The sequence below is a fragment of the Lepidochelys olivacea genome, assembly GCF_965140295.1.
Source record: "Lepidochelys olivacea isolate rLepOli2 genome assembly, chromosome: 21".
NCBI classification, from domain to species: domain Eukaryota; kingdom Metazoa; phylum Chordata; order Testudines; family Cheloniidae; genus Lepidochelys; species Lepidochelys olivacea.
In genome coordinates, this window is record NC_140431.1 from 18494156 (window position 1) to 18514717 (window position 20562).

At 45.4% G+C, this 20562-nt stretch overlaps 1 protein-coding gene across 1 annotated transcript in view; it reads left to right on the plus strand.

The window, feature by feature from the left end:
• The window catches only part of IPO9 (importin 9), a 205505-nt gene extending 185406 nt beyond the window's left edge, over positions 1-20099 (plus strand). The window contains exon 24 of the mRNA XM_084611070.1: positions 19714-20099. Within this exon, the coding sequence (XP_084467196.1) occupies positions 19714-19899 (186 nt within the window). The 3' untranslated portion in view covers positions 19900-20099. The remainder of the gene's footprint in view (positions 1-19713) is intronic.
• The last annotated feature ends 463 nt before the right edge of the window (positions 20100-20562 follow it).

The following is a 20562-nucleotide window of genomic DNA, read 5'->3' on the forward strand; positions in this document are numbered from 1 at the left end:
CGAGGCTGAGGGAACTGGGATTATTTAGTCTGCAGAAGAGAAGTATGAGGGGGGGATTTGATAGCTGCTTTCAACTACCTGAAGGGGGTTCCAAAGAGGATTGATCTAGACTGTTCTCAGTGGTAGCTGATGACAGAACAAGGAGTAATGGTCTCAAGTTGCAGTGGGGGAGGTCTTGGTTGGATATGAGGAAACTATTTCACTAGGAGGGTGGTGAAGCCCTGGAATGGGTTACTTAGGGTGGTGGTGGAATCTCCTTCCTTCGAAGTTTTTAAGGTCAGGCTTGACAAAGCCCTGGCTGGGATATTTTAGTTGGTGTTGGTCCTGCTTTGAGCAGGGGGTTGGACTAGATGACCTCCTGAGGTTCCTTCCAACCCTGGTATTCTATGATTCTCTACATACAGAAATAAGGTGCAGAATTAGGTTTCAGATGGTGATAGAGCTGCTGAAATATGCCAATTCTCTAGGTCCACTAGTGCTAATCCAGGCTAGTCTTGGGGATCTCTTGCTTATGTTTAGAAATCTTTGTCCCTTAAAGTACAAATATTGTAAAAAGACCCAAATTCTTTCTGGTCAGTGACTTTTATCACCACCTCCCCAGACTCCACAGCTGCAGACTAGGGACCGAATGGCTAGGCAGCAGTTCTACAGAAAAGGACCTAGGGGTGACAGTGGACAAGAAGCTGGATATGAGTCAGCAGTGTGCCCTTGTTGCCAAGAAGGCCAATGGCATTTTGGGATGTATAAGTAGGGGCATAGCGAGCAGATCGAGGGACGTGATCGTTCCCCTCTATTCGACATTGGTGAGGCCTCATCTGGAGTACTGTGTCCAGTTTTGGGCCCCACACTTCAAGAAGGATGTGGATAAATTGGAGAGAGTCCAGCGAAGGGCAACAAAAATGGTTAGGGGTCGGGAACACATGAGTTATGAGGAGAGGCTGAGGGAGCTGGGATTGTTTAGCCTGCAGAAGAGAAGAATGAGGGGGGATTTGATAGCTGCTTTCAACTACCTGAAAGGGGGTTCCAAAGAGGATGGCTCTAGACTGTTCTCAATGGTAGCAGATGACAGAACGAGGAGTAATGGTCTCAAGTTGCAGTGGGGGAGGTTTAGATTGGATATCAGGAAAAACTTTTTCACTAAGAGGGTGGTGAAACACTGGACTGCGTTACCTAGGGAGGTGGTAGAATCTCCTTCCTTAGAGGTTTTTAAGGTCAGGCTTGACAAAGCCCTGGCTGGGATGATTTAACTGGGAATTGGTCCTGCTTCGAGCAGGGGGTTGGACTAGATGACCTTCTGGGGTCCCTTCCAACCCTGATATTCTATGATTCTATGATTCCAAGCTGATGGGATGAGCACTTCTGCATGTAACTTGTTCATGGGTGGGTGGGGGAAGAAACCAACAAAATCTTTGTTCCACAGTGACTCATTTGAAGTCAGTAGTCATTCCTGATAGGCAGGCAATAACATCTTCTCTAGCAATCCAGCATTTTGCAGTTAGTGACTTTTTTTCCCTGCTGGGTGAGTTAGACTTTCAGCACAAACATTTTACAGTTGTAGAGCAAACACTTAAGTATTACCCTGTAGCATAGTATACAGATATAAGTAGGATTAATACATGCAGTGTGTTACAAGCATTCCATAAAGTCTGAACACTAATATCTATTTTTACTGTATTAACCCACAGGTAAACAAGACTGGTTTCCAGCTACCCAATAAGGCCTGGGGCTTTGGCCTAAGCTGGCACCTGGTCTGCCAGCATTACACCCCCAGTGCAAAACTGGTGTAGGAAAGGGTAATATACCCTAATATGCCTCAGTTCCCCAACCCCCCACCCCCACCCCCCATTCATGAAAGGGCATCTGCCCCTCCATTTTCTTTCCCTGTGATTTGAATTATTTCTACAACATATTTCTCCAGTGCTAGGCTCCAGCATAACAGACCTGAATTGCTCCCTTTAGCTCTGGGCAACCATACTAGAGAGGAATGATCTGTTAAAACCTTAATTTTTTTATTACACAATTAAGGTTTAAGTTGCTTATCAGCCCAAATGATGGTATAGTATTCCTGCTCTATGACAGCATAGTTCTCTTCAGTGGGAGTCAGTTTTTTACTCAAGAAGGCAAAGGGAGCCTCTTGTCCCCTAACCTTACGGTAGTAGTGCACATAATCCAGTGTTGGAAGCATCCGTGCACAGCACAAAGTTTTTGCTGAAGTCAGGGATAGCTAAACCTGGCTCTTTAGACAAAGCCTCTTTTATGTCCTTGAAGCCTGTCTCTCTGTCTGACTTCCCCTTTTTTGTAAGGTCTGTTATGGGGGCCACAATGTCACTAAGCCCCTTTACAAACCTCCGGTAATAATTGGCCAGACCAATAAAGGATTTTTGGTTTGTGGGATAGGCCAACTCTGAACAGTGTCTACTTTTAAAAGGTCAGGGTGAACAAATCCACTGCCCGTGTTCTACATAAGATACCTGTGCAACACGCATTTTGCACTTGGGGACCTTGACAGTGACATTGGTCTCTAACTACTTCACATTTGGGGACAATGTATACCTTCAGATCAGCGGCACTGCTATGGGTACCCGCATGGCCCCACAGTATGCCAACATTTTTATGGCTGATTTAGAACAACGCTTCCTCAGCTCTCGTCCCCTAAAGCCCCTACTCTACTTGCGCTATATTGATGACATCTTCATCATCTGGACCCATGGAAAAGAAGCCCTTGAGGAATTCCACCATGATTTCAACAATTTCCATCCCACCACCAACCTCAGCCTGGTCCAGTCCACACAAGAGATCCACTTCCTGGACACTACAGTGCTAATAAACAATGGTCACATAAACACCACCCTATACCGGAAACCTACTGACCGCTATTCCTACCTGCATGCCTCCAGCTTTCACCCTGACCACACCACACGATCCATCGTCTACAGCCAAGCTCTGCGATACAACCTCATTTGCTCCAACCCCTCAGACAGAGACAAACACCTACAAGATCTCTGTCAAGCTTTCTTACAACTACAATACCCACCTGCAGAAGTAAAGAAACAGATTGATAGAGCCAGAAGAGTTCCCAGAAGTTACCTACTACAGGACAGGCCTAACAAAGAAAATAACAGAACGCCACTAGCCGTCACCTTCAGCCCCCAACTAAAACCCCTCCAACGCATTATTAAGGATCTACAACCTATCCTAAAGGATGACCCAACACTCTCACAAATCTTGGGAGACAGGCCAGTCCTTGCCTACAGACAGCCCCGCAACCTGAAGCAAATACTCACCAACAACCACATACCACACAACAGAACCACTAACCCAGGAACTTATCCTTGCAACAAAGCCCGTTGCCAACTGTGCCCACATATCTATTCAGGGGACACCATCACAGGGCCTAATAACATCAGCCACACTATCAGAGGCTCGTTCACCTGCACATCCACCAATGTGATATATGCCATCATGTGCCAGCAATGCCCCTCTGCCATGTACATTGGTCAAACTGGACAGTCTCTACGTAAAAGAATAAATGGACACAAATCAGATGTCAAGAATTATAACATTCATAAACCAGTCGGAGAACACTTCAATCTCTCTGGTCACGCGATCACAGACATGAAGGTCGCTATCTTAAAACAAAAAAACTTCAAATCCAGACTCCAGCGAGAAACTGCTGAATTGGAATTCATTTGCAAATTGGATACTATTAATTTAGGCTTAAATAGAGACTTGGAGTGGCTAAGTCATTATGCAAGGTAGCCTGTTTCCTCTTGTTTTTTCCTACCCCCCCCCCCCCAGATGTTCTGGTTTAACTTGGATTTTAACTTGAAGAGTGGTCAGTTTGGATGAGCTATTACCAGCAGGAGAGTGAGTTTGTGTGTGTATGGGGGTGGGGGGGATGTGAGAACCTGGATTTGTGCAGGAAATAGCCCAGCTTGATTGTCATGCACATTGTGTAAAGAGTTGTCACTTTGGATGGGCTATCACCAGCAGGAGAGTGAATTTGTGGGGGGGGGGTGGAGGGTGAGAAAACCTGGATTTGTGCTGGAAATCACTTTAGATAAGCTATTACCAGCAGGACAGTGGGGTGGGAATAGGTATTGTTTCATATTCTCTGTGTATATATAAAGCCTGCTGCAGTTTCCACGATATGCATCTGAGGAAGTGAGCTGTAGCTCACGAAAGCTTATGCTCTAATAAATTGGTTAGTCTCTAAGGTGCCACAAGTCCTCCTTTTCTTTTTGCGAATACAGACTAACACGGCTGTTACTCTGAAATTGGCTTCTCTAAGCCTCTAACATTATTCCCACATGGTGCAAATACTGTTGTCAGGGGGTCACTAAAGATACATAGGCCCTGGCAAAATTCTATAATCCCTGCAATGCTTCACTGACTAGCCTTTGGAAAGTGGCCCCTGCCTTAATTACTCCAAAAGGCATAACCTTAAGCTCAGGCTAGATTCCACTATAAAAGCTGATTTTTCCTGGGCATAAGCATCTAAGTGTAAGCAGTGTCAGGATGAGCTCCACCCTGACATCTGGTGGTGAGGTGTGGCAAGTTGTGGAAAAGAACTTCAGGGGCCGATCTCATTTGCATAGGCACACCCACCACGCCTAGAATGAGACCATAGCTGCCCAAATGGTCACTTTGGCTGCTGTGGGATCCCCAGTGTCTCTGTTATTGGGGCAGGAAGAATAAATTGTTATTACCCTGATTATGGGAACTGTGCTTGGAACTGTACGTGGCCTTTTGTTATGATGGAGGGATTCACCATCAACTAAGTAGCACTCGCTAGGCAAGGGTCATGGGTTCCAAAACTGTGTGAAGGGAGAGAGGCTGGGGACAAGTATTAATACTTGGTGGTGGGCCCCTTGGTGCTAATTGCACTTCCTCCTCTCTCCACTGTGGAATATCAGAGCTAATTTTGATTTCATTAGAAGTCTAGTTATAGGCTGCTGAGCTCGCTTTGGGCTGACAGTGCACCAGCACTGAGGCTCCCCTACTACAAGCTGAATTTACCTAAGAGCTGAAATCACTGAGCGTTGTGTTAAGTAGTGGGGGAGCCTGAAGAGATATTGTGGAGCAGTTTGCGGGACGGCTGGAGTGCCTTGCGGGACGGCTGGTGAAGCAGTTCGACGCGGAGCAGTGTGTGGATGGCAGGAGCTGCTTGTGGGCCGTGGAGCTGAGTGAAGGAGTTCGTGGGGCGGCTGGTGGAGCGGAGCGCAGCTGAGCGAAGGAGTTTGTGGGGCGGCTGGCGGAGCGGAGCGCAGTTGAGCGAAGGAGCTCGTGGGGCGGCTGGCGGAGCGGAGCGCAGCGGAGCGAAGGAGTTCGTGGGGCGGCTGGCGGAGCGGAGCGCCGCTATGGGGCAGTCAGCTTCAGATCATGTAAGGTGCCTCTTACCCCTGTCCCATTTCCACCCAGGTTGGGAGGTAAAGCTCCGCAGATAAACTTTCGAACTCTGGGGCTGCCCTGACCAGGGACAGAGGCTTTTTTGGGGCATTGGACTTTTGGGACTTTGGGTGATTTGGGGTTGCTGGACTCAAGAACCAAAGGGAAAAGGGCATGCCCCAATTTGCTTGGGGTGGGGTTTTTTTGCTCATGGGTTGTGTTATGAATCCTGTTGGTGGTGTTTCCCCAACATAATGCCACATTGTTTCTCTCTGTTATTAAAAGGCTTTTGCTATACTCAGACTATGTGCTTGCGAGAGGGGAAGTATTGCCTCTTGGAGGCGCCCAGCGGGGGTGGTATATATTTGTCCCAGGTCACTGGGTGGGGGCTCGAGCCGGTTTGCATTGTGTTATTGGAATGGATCCCCTAGATATTGAACCCGGCCCTTGTTGCTGCCAACTCTGACGGGCAGAAGGGTTACATAAGGAATCTGCCAATACCCTCACATCAAATCCAGTGTGTTTATGAATTTTGCATCTCCCAATTGATCTAATAGGTCCTGTAATTGGGATGTGGGGTAGTATAGGTCATGTTGGGTGATGGCATTTAACCTTCTATAGTCAACACAAAACTTCCTCTTGGTTTTAACCCCCTTTAGGTACCATCTCAATAGGGGATACCCAGTGGCTTTTTGCTTTAGTAATTATCCCCATATCCAGCATGCTTTCCAATTCCTCCAGAATTTGCTTCTGCATTTCTCCTTTAGTATGATTTGCTTTGCTCGGAGCAGGACAGGACCATGTCGTTTCAATGGAATGTTCAGTCTTGTCAGTTAAACCTGACTGGTTGGAAAATACCTGGCTGTGGTGTGGCAAAAGAGCTAACATCTCCTGCTTTGGGGTGGGGTTCAAACCCTCCCACATCTCAATGCTCTACAGAGGAATTTCTTCCTTACTCTCCCTGACCAAATCAATTAAGGGAGTCGGTAAACATTCCTTCATCAGCATAACAAATCATATTCATTGCCATCTCCCTTTCATGCTAAGCTTTCAGTCTATAGTAGAACCCCAGAGTTATGAACACCTCAGGAATGGAGGTTGTTTGTAACTGAACAAAATGTTATGATTGTTCTTTAGTTGACAACGGAACATGGACTTAATACAGTATTGAAACGTTACTATAAAGAAGAAAAATGCTTCTTTTTTAACCATCTTAATTTAAATGAAACACGCATAGAAACCTTGTCATTTTTTTTTTTAAACTTGCCCTTTTATTTTTTTAGTAGTACTGTACTGTATTTGCAGTTTAGGGCAGTTTGACTTTATGTAGCTGGGAGCCCCACAGTGCTGCCAGACTATCTGCCTTCTCTTAGGGAAGGGGTTTTAAAATCTGGGCTCCCTAAGGGTTTCTTTTTATCATAGTTGGGGTTAGGTTTATTTCCAGACACCTTCTCTTCTTAACAAGGAGATTTCCCTTCCCTGGGGCTCTGCGCCTCCCATGAGCCCTTGATTCAACATATCAGCAATTTCTGCAGCCTTCAAAACTGTGGAAGGTTTTTTTTTGTCACAAATAGCTGCCTTCACCTTATCTTTAACTGCTCAAAACAATTGCTCTTGGGCTATCAGATCAAACAGTTCTTCTCTGAATGATGATCCCTATGTGTATTCCACACAGGGGTACACAGGTGTGCCATGTGCCCAAGTACAGAGATTCTTCAAAACAATGCCTGTGGACCGATATGTTCACAGAATCTTCCCTCATGCTCCCAAGGGAGGGTATAAGAGGCAGTGTGGGTTGATGCCTGTCCAGTTCCTTTTTACTGCTGCATGGCCCGAGTCAAAATTGTGTCCCCTTCAGTCCACACATGACCTGTAAATTAAAACACGTGTACATATTTTTTATGTATTAGCTTGGTACTTATATAGTTAGTATATAACTCTACTAGATCTGACTCAGCCATGCCCCTCCAAGCAGGTGCCTTGGAGCGGAGTCTCTAACACTGAAGCCCAAGGACTCTTCCCAGAGGGCTGCCTTTGATAGTAAGGAATACTCTCATGGACAATAAGGGGAGATCCCCACAGAGCGCCTGTGACATTGTCCACCCCATATTCACCATAGTGATATGCTTATGACATAATTCATGGAATCATAGAATATCAGGGTTGGAAGGGACCTCAGGAGGTCATCTAGTCCAACCCCCTGCTCAAAGCAGGACCAATCCCCAATTTTTGCCCCAGATCCCTAAATGGCCCCCTCAGGGACTGAACTCACAACCCTGGGTTTAGCAGGCCAATGCTCAAACCACTGAGCTATCCCTCCCCCCACATGGAAGAAGCTATAAAAAGGGTAAGTAACAGCACCACTGGGCCTCACTCCCCTTACAACACAACACCTGAGGGACAAAAACCGCAATGCGGGTGGGGGTCCCAGGCAGGACAGAAGAGTTCCAGCCTGTGTATACAAAAGCTATAACCAGCTTGTACTAGCTAATAGGATGAGATACTTCTTGATTCAAATCCTATCTAATTTATAAAGCTTAGATTGCATTTGTTTTATTTTTTAGAAAATCTGCTTTGATCCATACACTATTACTTAACACTTTATCTTTCTGTAGTTAATTTGTTTTATATTTTTACCTAAAATAGTGTGTTTTGCTTGAAATGCTTGGGGACTCTGCTCAGGAACAAAACCTGGTGTATTGTCCTCTCAACGTTGAGGGAGAGGCAGACTGGGTAATAATCTTACACTGGTTTCAGAGTAACAGCTGTGTTAGTCTGTATTCGCAAAAAGAAAAGGAGTACTTGTGGCACCTTAGAGACTAGCCAATTTATTTGAGCATGAGCTTTCGTGAGCTACAGCTCACTTCATCGGATGGTCAGGCTTTTGACCAGGGCAAGATGGTACAGCTCTGGGGTCCTAGGCTGTGGAGCTGGGGGAGGGTGATTGTTTGGCTGGAGCCTCTCTATTGTTAAAAGAAAAGGAGTACTTGTGGCACCTTAGAGACTAACCAATTTATTTGAGCATAAGCCTGAAGTGAGCTACAGCTCACTTCATCGGATGCATCTGATGAAGTGAGCTGTAGCTCACAAAAGCTTATGCTCAAATAAATTGGTTAGTCTCTAAGGTGCCACAAGTACTCCTTTTCTGTTTGCGAATACAGACTAACACGGCTGCTACTCTGAAACCTTTCTATTGTTAGTTCATGAGTGGCTGAGTAGAAGCATTCATGTAACTGCAGTTGGGTGTGTCCCTGTGTCACCGTGCCTCAGTGGGTCACAACCGAGAATACCAAATTCATGACAAACTGCTGAGAAATAGGGAAGACACACCTCAAAACTGGTGGTTATCCTTCCATAAGATATGCCAAACCAGCAACCAAAATAAATTTCTGTCTCACCACACTAGCTAATAAGTAGTCAGAAATGCAATTTCCTTAGGTATTCCAGTCCTGGATTCAATATCCAGACACTAGACTTAATGAGTGGTTATTTAAAACCAATTTCATCAAAGGGTTCTTCTCATCCCAAAGGACCAGCCATATACCCAGGTCAATATATAACTCAGATCTTACCTAATAATCATGCTGTTGCCAATACTTTAGTATCTAATATCTAAAAGTTTATTTATAAAAAGAGTTAAAATTGATTAAAGGAATCAAATACATAAAACAATTGCAGACTTCTTGTATCAAGTTTGGAGCAGCGATGGAATAAAGTGCTGGCTTGTTACATTTCTGGTTGCTTCCAAATAATTGGAAGGTCTTCAGTCCCTTGGTTAGAATGTGCTCATTAGTATAAGTCCAGAGATCAGAGCATGAAAGAGGCAAAATGGAGGAGTTTCTAGCACCTTTTATAGCTTCTGCCATGCGGAGAGAAACTTCATTGTCCTAAACAAAGCCCTTAGCCTAGTTTATGGGAAAGTAAGGCACACAAGATGAAATTTAGTATTACATGATCTAGTCACATGCCCTTGCATGCTCTGATGAGTCAGAGCAGCCACTAGCTATACTCTACCTAGTATCTATTACTATACTTTACCTAGCTCTTTACACCAATATTCCACATGATTATGGGCTACAAGCTGTCAGGAACAGTATCCTTGATGAGGCCACGGAACACCTGGTGGCTGTGCTTTGTGATTTTGTCCTCACCCACAACCATTTCAGATTTGGGGACAATTTATACCTTCAAGTCAGCGGCACTGCTATGGGTAACCACATGGCCCCACAGTAAGCCAACATTTTTATGGCTGACTTAGAACAACGCTGCCTCAGCTCTCGTTCCCTAGCACCCCTCCTCTACTTACGCTACATTGATGACTCTACGTAAAAGAATAAATGACACAAAGACATCAGGAATGGTAACATACAAAAGCCAGTAGGAGAACACTTCAGTCTCCCTTGACATTCAATAACAGATTTAAAAGTAGTCATCCTTCAACAAAAAACAACTTCAAAAACCGACTTCAAAGACAAACTGCAGAGTTACAATTCATTTGCAAACTTAACACCATCAATTTGGGCTTGAATAGGGACTGGGAGTGGCTGGCTCACTACAAAAGCAATTTTCCCTCTCTTGGTATTAACACCTCCTCATCTATTACTGGGAGTGGACCACATTCACCCTGATCGAATCGGTCTTGTCATCACTGGTTCCCCACTTGTGAGGTAACTCCCTTCGCTTCAGAGTAACAGCCATGTTAGGCTGTACTCGCAAAAAGAAAAGGAGTACTTGTGGCACCTTAGAGACTAACCAATTTATTTGAGCATAAGCTTTCATGGGCTTATGCTCAAATAAATTGGTTAGTCTCTAAGGTGCCACAAGTCCTCCTTTCCCTTCGCTTCATGTGTCAGTATATATTTATGCCTGTATCTGCAATTTTCACTCCATGCATCTGAAGATGTGGGTTTTCTACCCACAAAAGCTTATGCCTAAATAAATGTTAGCCTTTAAGGTGCCACCAGACTCCTTGTTGTACTGTACCTAGAATGTCCTCAGGCAAGTCCCTCAGGTGGGATAAGCTTCTATTCTGGCCCATTGTGTTCATTGATGGACCATCAACTTAAACATTCCCTTCACAATGTGCTGGCTAGACTGGATGTAAATACCTTGTGGGTGTTACCACAGGAGCAAACACATTTGAAATACAGGCATATAGTCAATATTCATAACTTCAGATAAAAAATGATACATGCATACAACTAGGATAATCACATTCAGCAAATCATAACTTTTCCATTGACAACTTACATGCAATACTTTGTACAAGATTTGTTGCAATTGTATAACAGTGGTAGCAACAATGATCAACATGGTCCTATTTTAATCATATAACGTCACATCCTTCTTGTGCAAGTGTCTGTGAGTGCAGGACTGGCAGCGGTCTACAGCTTGTCACAGCCGCAGAGAGAGAGAGAGAGAGAGTGTGTGTGTGTGTGTCAGAGGGCTCAGTGGTACCCCGGTTCCAGGCATCTGTGGCATACAACCTGTCACCACCATCCAGAAGAAATGTGTTCCCTCCCCAGGCTGGCCTGGTAGGGTGAGATGTCATGTACAGAACCCACGGAACTGGTGTTGCTGAAAACCCCAGACTCTAGGTCAAGGCATGCAAAAAGAGGGAGCTGCCGGTTCCAACAGTGACTGTGGTACTGAAGCAAAAAGATGAACATTTGCCAGCCCCATCTACAAGTGCAGGTCTGAGCTCATTGTCAGTACTGCCTCATTAACCTAGAGACCATTTGGCTGTAACAGACAAGCTGGGTCCTTCCTGCTGGAACTCTCCAGACTCCTGTATTTGAGACCTTTATAACACCAGACGATAGATTCCTCTTGCACCCCACAGTCTCCATTGCTTTCTGGCCCTACCCTCCTAAGGGCCATCCTTATTCTAGAGGAGGAATTGTTAGTGATGTCTCAGGAGCAATTCCATCTCCAGCCGTTGGGGCGGAGCGACCTAATACTTATAGTACCGCCACTACCAATGGAACCACCCTTGGAATCAGAGGAGGTAGCTGCACCAGTATCTCCGTGGAGGCACAGGACCCCTGACAGGCCGTTGAGAGCCTACAATTACCATCCCTTCACTTACAGCTCCCCCAGGGTCTGTTGGTGCAGATACCCATGGGGCCCACTGCAACGGAACAGTGGGACCTAGGGGTTTCAGAAAAGGACCGAGGGGTTACAGTGGATGAGAAGCTGGATATGAGTCAACGGTGTGCCCTTGTTGCCAAGAAGGCTAACGGCACTTTGGGCTGTATAAATAGGAGCATTGCCAGCAGATCGAGGGACATGATCATTCCCTTCTATTCGGCATTGGTGAGGCCTCATCTGGAGTACTGTGTCCAGTTTTGGGCCCCACACTGCAAGAAGGATGTGGAAAAATTGGAAAGTACAGGGGAGGGCAACAAAAATGATTAGGGGGCTGGAGCACATGACTTATGAGGAGAAGCTGAGGGAACTGGGATTATTTGGTCTGCAGAAGAGACGAATGAGGGGGGAATTTGATAGCTGCTTTCAACTACCTGAAAGGGAGTTCCAAAGAGGATGGATCTAGGCTGTTCTCAGTGGTAGCAGATGACAGAACAAGGAGTAATGGTCTCAAGTTGCAGTGGGGGAGGTTTAGGTTGGATATTAGGAAAAACTTTTTCACTAGGAGGGTGGTGAAGCACTGGAATGGGTTCCCTAGGGAGGTGGTGGAATCTCCTTCCTTAGATATTTTTAAGGTCAGGCTTGACAAAGTTCTGGTTGGGATGATTTAGTTGGGGGATTGGTCCTGCTTTGAGCAGGGGCTTGGACTAGATGACCTCCTGAGGTCCCTTCCAACCCCGATATTCTATGATGGATCTGTCCTTTTTGCCTTTTTGGGCTTTTGGGACCTCTATGGCAGGCATCCAGACCCTTCAGGAGTTGTACAGCGTCTCCCCCTCTCATCAGCCAGAACCCTTGGTGTATGAGAAGGAAGAGCCAGAACCAGTTCTGTTGATACTGACAGTTCCAACAGGGGCTTCTTCATCTCCAGACTCCTTTGTCACCTTCTCCACCAGACAATTACTGTCAGTATCAGGAGCTGTTACAATGGATCTCTAATGATCTACAGATCCCATTGAAAGAGATCCAGGACCTTCAACACCAGCTCTTGGACATTTTGCAACTCCAAGGACTGACCAGGGAGGCCCTCCCAATTAATGAGGCCATATTAGAACTGGACAGAATGTTTTGGTGCACACCAGCATCTTATGCCCCTATACCAAAAAGGCATTATTTTGTTCCTGCCAAAGGAGCTGTAGCATCCTACAAGAATTCCAAAAAGTCTAAACACATTCTTATAACACTAATATCTATTTTAATAATACTAACCTACAGGTAAGCCAGACTGGTTTCCAGCTATGCATTTGTCAGTGAGGCCTGTGGCCTTGGCATGAGCTGGCAACTGGTCTCCCAGTGTCACAGTCACAATAATGGTCAGTTACAATACCACTCAGTGTTTTTTTGGATAGTCCTCCCTTCCTGTTAGGCAGCAGGATTACTACCAGAAAGGCCATTTATCACAGAGGAGAAGGTTCTCTGGTTCTAGATTTAACCAGCTGGCTGATTCCACCCCCGCCCATCCCGGGATCCGGCAAGCACCTATTTTGATGCATGTCTAGGACAGTGATCCAGTGGTATTCTCTCCTTCACCATCTTCCTTGTTTGGGAACAGGCCCATTCCTTTTTATGGCGTTTGGGACTTGATTACCATGAACATCTGGGTCCTAAGCATAGTCAGATCAGGTTATGTCATTCAGTTCGTCTCCATTCCTCCTTCCTGAGCCCTACCCCAGCTTTCTTTGGTGATTTAGTTGGTGTTGGTCCCAATATTCAGCATATGTGTTCTCTTTCTTTCTTTACTTGTCACAGTTATAGTTCCTCCTAGTTACACCTCCCTGTGCCTCAAACTAAACATTCCTCTCCCTTCTTGGTGTCAACATCTTTTAAATATTTGTATTATTTTATCAGCCCCTGCATTAGTTGTCATTTACCCAAGCTAGATGTATTTAGTTTTGTAAACCTTTCCTGATAAGCAAGGTCCTTCATTTTGGGGGTTTACTGATTGTTACCAAAAAATCCCCTGTGATGGGATCCCGTGACAAGGTTCCCCAGGTGCAACCTGGACTGTGGGAGAGCTGAGCCCTCCAAACCCACCAGCCTGGGCTGTCCCTCACACTGGGATGCTGATGTCAAGCTACAAACCTCTGACAGGCATTGCACTTACACAGCCATCCACAGGCAGGGACACACCCAACTGAGTTACAAGAATGATCTCCCAGACACACACAAATCATCAATAGAGAGGCTCTAGCCAACTCCCCTCAGCTCCCCAGCCTTGCACCCCAGGAATATACCACCTTGCACTGCTCAAGGTTCCCTTGGAAAGTGCAAACTCATTAAGTTTGTCACTTCTTCATAGGAAAGTGAAAATACACCAGCCTTTGTAATCTGAGCTGAAAAGCACTTCAACCAAAAATACACTGTTTTAGGTAAAATATAAAACACATTTATTTAATACAGAAAACTAGATTTTAAGTGATTATAATTAACAGACAGAGATCAAAGTTGGTCATCTTAGAAATAAATTTGCAGTCTAAATTCACGCAAGATTTGAATCAAACAGTCTCTTACCCTAACAGATTATACAGACAGCTTACAGTTCCTCAATATACAGCCTGGACCTCCTTCCAGCCTGGAACCAATCTCCCTAGTTCAAAGCCTGTCTTCCAGATGATCTTCCAGGTGTTGAGATGGGGGAAGAGAGGCCAAGTGATGATGTCACTGCTACTCTTTTATACTTTCTTCCAGCTGCTAGAAAGATCCTTGCTGTGATATGGGTTAGGCCACCCCATTGTATACGTGCCTTCTCTGAGAAGCCTCCGAGACAGTGGATTCCTCTTGGTGAGCCATTGACTCCAATCTGGCCACTGATGGCTGTTCCTTTGTCCCTGCTGAAAGGCTGGCTGTGGGCATTGCTAACCTCACAACATATTTCATAACATTAGAACATAAGAATGGCCCTACTGGTTCAGATCAAAGGTCCATCTAGCCCAGTATCCTGTCTTCCAACCGTGGCCAGTGCCAGGTGCCCCAGAGGGAATAAACAGAACAGGTAATTATCAAGTGATCCATCCCCTATCACTCATTCCCAGCTTCTGGCAAACAGAGGCTAGCGATACCATTCCTGCCCATCCTGGCTAATAGCCATTGATGGACCTATCCTCCATGAATTTATCTAGTTCTTTTTTTGAACCCTGTTATGGTCTTGGCCTTCACAACATCCTCTGGCAAGGAGTTCCACAGGTTGACTGTGTGTTGTGTAAAGAAATACCTCCTTTTTTTTTGTTTTAAACCTGCTGCCTATTAATTTCATTTGGTGACCCCTAGTTCTTGTGTTATGAGAAGTAGTAAACACCACTTCCTTATCTACTTTTTCTACACCAGTCATGATTTTATAGACCTCAATCATATCTCCCTTTAGCCAACTTTTTTCCAAGATGAAAAGTCCCAGTCTTATTAATCTCTCCTTATAACGGAAGCCATTCCATACCCCTAACAGTTTTTGTTGCCCTTTTCTGAACCTTTTCCAATTCCAATACATCTTTTTTGAGATGGGGCGACCACATCTGCACACAGTATTGAAGATGTGGGCGTACCATGGTTTTATATAGAGGGAACATGATATTTTCTGTCCTATTATCTATCCCTTTCTTAATGATTCCCAGCATTCTGTTTGCTTTTTTGACAGCCGCTGCAATTGAGTGCATGTTTTCAGAGAACTATCCACAATGACTCCAAGATCTCTTTCTTGAGTGGTAACGGTTAATTTAGACCCCATCATTTTATATGTATAGCTGGGATTATGCTTTCCAATGTGCATTACTTTGCATTTATGAACACTGAATTTCATCTGCCATTTTGTTGCCCAGTCACCCAGTTTTGAGAGATCCTTTTGTAGCTCTTTGCAGTCTGTCTGGGTCTTAACTATCTTTAGTAATTTTGTATCATCTGCAGATTTTGCCACCCCACTGTTTACCCCTTTTTCCAGATAATTTATGAATATGTTGAATAGGACTGGTCCCAGAACAAACCCCCTGGGGAACACCACTATTTACCTCTCTCCATTCTGAAAACTGACCATTTATACCTACCCTTCGTTTCCTATCTTTTAACCAGTTACCAATGCATGAGAGCACCTTATCTCATGACAGCTTACTTTGCATAAGAGCCTTTGGTGAGGGACCTTGTCAAAGGCTTTCTGGAAATCTAAGTACACTATATCCACTGGATCCCCTTGGTCCACATGCTTGTTGACCCCCTCAAAGAATTTTAGTAGATTGGTGAGGCATGATTTCCCTTTACTAAAACCATGTTGACTCTTCCTCAACAAATTATGTTCATCTATATTGTTCTTTATAATAGTTTCAACCAGTTTGCCCGGTACTGTACAGACCCTTGCAGGCCTGTAATTGCTGGCATCATCTCTGGAGCCCTTTTTAAAAATTGGCATCACATTAGCTATCCTCCTGTCATCTGGTACAGAAGCTGATTTAAATGATAGGTTACAGACTACAGTTAGTAGTTCTGCAATTTCACATTTGAGTTCCTTCAGAACCCTTGGGTAAATACCATCTGGTCCTGGTGACTTATTGCTGTTTAATTTCGCAATTTGTTCCAAAGCCTCTCCTAATGATACCTCAATCTGGGACAGTTCCTCATATTAGTCACCCAAAAAGAATGGCTCAGGTTTGGGAATCTTCCTCACTAGGATTTAACTTCCAGTTTTTAAAGGATGCCTTTTTGCCTCTCACGGTTTCTTTTACTTTGTTGTTTAGCCACGGTGGCTCTTTTTTGGTTCTCTTACTATGTTTTTTAATTTGGGGAATACATTTAAGTTGAGCCTCTATTATGGTGTCTTTAAAAAGTTTCCACGCAGCTTGCAGAGATTTCACTTTTGGCATTGTACCCTTTAATTTCTGTTTAACTAACCTCCTCATTTTTGTGTAGTTCCCCTTTCTGAAATTAAATGCTACAGTGTTGGGCTGCTGTGGTGTTTTTCCTGCCACAGGGATATTAAATTTAATTATATTATGGTCCTATTACCAAGCGGTCCAGCTGTATTCATCTATTGGACCAGATCCTGTGCTCTACTTAGGACTCAATCAAAAATTGCCTTTCCTCTGGTGGGTTCCAGGACCAGCTGCTCCAAGAAGCAGTAATTTAAGGTGTCAAGAAACTTTATCTCTGCATCTTGTTCTGAGGTGAGATGTACCCTGGTTCTCATGGGAGACTTCAATCACCCTGATATCTGCTGGGAGAGCAATATAGCGGTGCACAGACAATCCAGGAACTTTTTGGGAAGTGTAGGGGACAATTTCCTGGTGCAAGTGCTGGAGGAACCAATTAGGGGCAGAGCTCTTCTTGACCTGCTGCTCACAAACCGGGAAGAATTAGTAGGGGAAACAAAAGTGGATGGGAACTTGGGAGGCAGTGACCATGAGATGGTCGAGTTCAGGATCATGACATAAGGAAGAAAGGAGAGCAGCAGAATATGGACCCTGGACTTCAGAAAAGCAGACTTTGACTCCCACAGGGAACTGATGGGCAGGATCCCCTGGGAGAATAACATGAGGGGGAAAGGAGTCCAGGAGAGCTGGCTGTATTTTAAAGAATCCTTATTGAGGTTACAGGGACAAACCATCCCGATGTGTAGAAAGAATAGTAAATATGGCATGCGACCAGCTTGGCTTAACAGTGAAGTCCTTGCTGATCTTAAATACAAAAAAGAAGCTTACAAGAAGTGGAAGATTGGACAAATGACCAGGGAAGAGTATAAAAACATTGCTCGGGCAAGCAGGAGTGAAATCAGGAAGGCAACAATCACACCTGGAGTTGCAGCTAGCAAGAGATGTTAAGAGTAACAAGAAGGGTTTCTTCAGGTTTGTTAGCAACAAGAAGAAAGCGTGGGCTCCTTACTGAATGAGGGAGGCAACCCAGTGACAGAGGATGTGGAAAAAGCTAATGTACTCCCTGCTTTTTTTGCCTGTCATCACGAACAAGGTCAGCTCCCAGACTGCTGCACTGGGTAGCACAGCATGGGGAGGAGGTGACCAGCCCTCTGTGAAGAAAGAAGTGGTTTGGGACTATTTAGAAAAGCTGGACAAGCACAAGTCCATAGGGCTGGATGCGCTGCATCTGAGAGTGCTAAAGAAGTTGGCGGATGTGATTGCAGAGCAATTGACCATTATCTTTGAAAACTCATGGCGATCAGGGGAGGTCCCGGACGACTGGAAAAGGGCTAATGTAGGAAAAGGGCTCATCTTTAAAAAAGGGAAGGAGGAGGATCCTGGGAACTACAGGCCAGTCAGCCTCACCTCAGTCCCTGGAAAAATCATGGAGCAGGTCCTCAAGGAACCAATTCTGAAGCACTTAGAGGAGAGGAAAGTGATCAGGAACAGTCAACTTGGATTCACCAAGGGCAAGTCATGCCTGACTAATCTAATTGCCTTCTATGATGAAATAACTGGCTCTGTGGATGAGGGGAAAGCAGTGGACGTGTTGTTCCTTGACTTTAGCAAAGCTTTTGGCACTGTCTCCCACCGTATTCTTGCCAGCAAGTTAAAGAAGTATGGGCTGGATGAATGGACTATAAGGTGGATAGAAAGTTGGCTAGATTGTCAGGCTCAACGGGTAGTGATCAATGGCTCCATGTCTAGTTGGCAGCCGAATCAAGTGGAGTGCCCCAAGGGTCAATCCTCGGGCCGGTTTTGTTCAATATCTTCATTAATGATCTGGTGGATGGTGTGGATTGCACCCTCAGCAAGTTTGCAGATGACACTAAACTGGGAGGAGAGGTAGATACGCTGGAGGGTAGGGATAGGATAAAGAGGGCCCTAGACAAATTAGAGGATTGGGCCAAAAGAAATCTGATGAGGTTCAATAAGTACAAGTGCAGAGTCCTGCACTTAGGACGGAAGAACATGCACTGGTACAGACTAGGCACCAACTGGCTCTGCAGCAGTTCTGCAGAAAAGGACCTAGGGGTTACAGTGGACGAGAAGCTGGATATGAGGCAACAGTGTGCTGTTGTTGCCACGAAGGCCAGTGGCATTTTGGGATGTATAAGTAGGGGCATTGCCAGCAGATTGAGGGACGTGATCGTTCCCCTCTATTCGACATTGGTGAGGCCTCATCTGGAGTACCATGTCCAGGTTTGGGCTCCACACTAAAAGGAGGAGGTGGAAAAATTGGAAAACATCCAGTGGAGGGCAACAAAAATGATTAGGAGACTGGAACACGTGACTTATGTGGAGAGGCTGAGGGAACTAGGATTGTTTAGACTGCGTAAGAGAAGAATGAGGGGGGATTTGATAGTTGCTTTCAACTACCTGAAAGGGGGTTCCAAAGTGGATGGATCTAGACTGTTCTCATTGGTAGCAGATGACAGAACAAGGAGTAATGGTCTCAAGTTGTAATGGGGGAGGTTTAGGTTGGATATTAGGAAAAACTTTTTCACTAGGAGGGTGGTGAAACCCTGGAATGCGTTACCTAGGGAGGTGGTGGAATCTCCTTCCTTAGATATTTTTAAGGTCAGGCTTGACAAAGTTCTGGTTGGGATGATTTAGTTGGGGATTGGTCCTGCTTTGAGCAGGGGGTTGGACTAAATGACCTCCTGAGGTCCCTTCCAACCCTGATATTCTATGATTCTATTAATAGATCCTCCCCTAAGGGATGTCCAAACCATGGCTCCTCCACACCTTTCGGCTTTCCCCCAGCCCTTAGTTTAAAAGCTGCTCTACGACCTTTTTAATGTTAAGTGCCAGCAATCTGGTTCCATTTTGGTTTAGGTGGAGCCCATCCTTCCTGCATACGCTCCTCCTTTCCCAAAGGTTTCCCCAGTTCCTAATAAATCTAAACCCCTCCTCCCTACACCATTGTCTCATCCACGCATTGAGACTCTGCAGTTCTGCCTGTCTAACTGGTCCTGCATGTGGAACTGGGAGCATCTCAGAGAATGGTACCATGGAGGTCCTGGACCTCAGTCTCTTACCTAGCAACCTAAATTTGGGCTCCAGGACCTCTCTCTTACTTTTCCCTATGTCATTGGTACCTACATGTACCACAACACTGGCTCCTCCCCAGCACTACACATCAGTTTATCCAGATGTCTCGAGAGATCCACAACCTTCACACCAGGTGGGCAAGTCACCTTGCAGTTCTCCTGGTCATCGCAAACACAGCTATCTATGTTTCTAATGATTGAATTGCCCATTACTAATACCTGTCTCTTTCTAATAGCTGGAGTTCCCACACCCGGAGAGGTATCCTCAGTGCAAGAGGATACCACAACATCATCTGGAAGGAGGGTTCCAACTATGGGATTATTTCCCTCTGTTCCAGTTAGATACTCTCCTTCCCTGGGACTTTCATCTTCCTCAACAGCACAAAGGCTGTCAGACCTGGGGTGGGACCATTCTACTGTGAGGAAGTCTCATCTATGTACCTCTCTGTCTCCCTCAGTTCCTCCAGTTCAGCCACTCTGGTCTCCAAAGCCCGTACAAGGTCTCTGAGGGCCAGGAGCTCCTTGCACCCAGTGCACACATACACCACCTGCCCATAGGGCAGGGAATCATACATGCAGCATTTCGTGCAATAAACTGGGTAGCCCCCACTCTGTTCCTGGACTTCTGCCCGCATTCTCTTTTTCCTCCTGCAGCTGGTTCCTTTGTCGTCGTTTTGTTTATATCAAGGGGTGTTTCTGGCTTTTATGTTTAAAGAATGCTGAGTTCTAGCCCCTGCTCACACTCCCCCTGTAAATTCCCTCGCAAAACTCCCCTGTTCGCTAGCTCCTCTGGTCGCTTAGGAGCAGGCTTTTTAAAGCCCTGGTCTCCCTGAGTAGCCCCGCCCCCTGGTGAAGGGTTGATGGGTTCTAAAAGGCTTAGGGATCACAGCCTCGTTAAGAAGCTCTGAGCCTTGCGTAGCAGGCCGCTAGGCTCAGCACACACATGGTCCCCCAAACAAATGAACAGAGCACACGGTATATTTCAGTCAAGCAGCAAGCACACCACAAACACAAATACACACACTACAGACAATAATCTTATCCCAAGGGTCACGTAATCACTCCTCCTTCAGCTGGAGAACTCC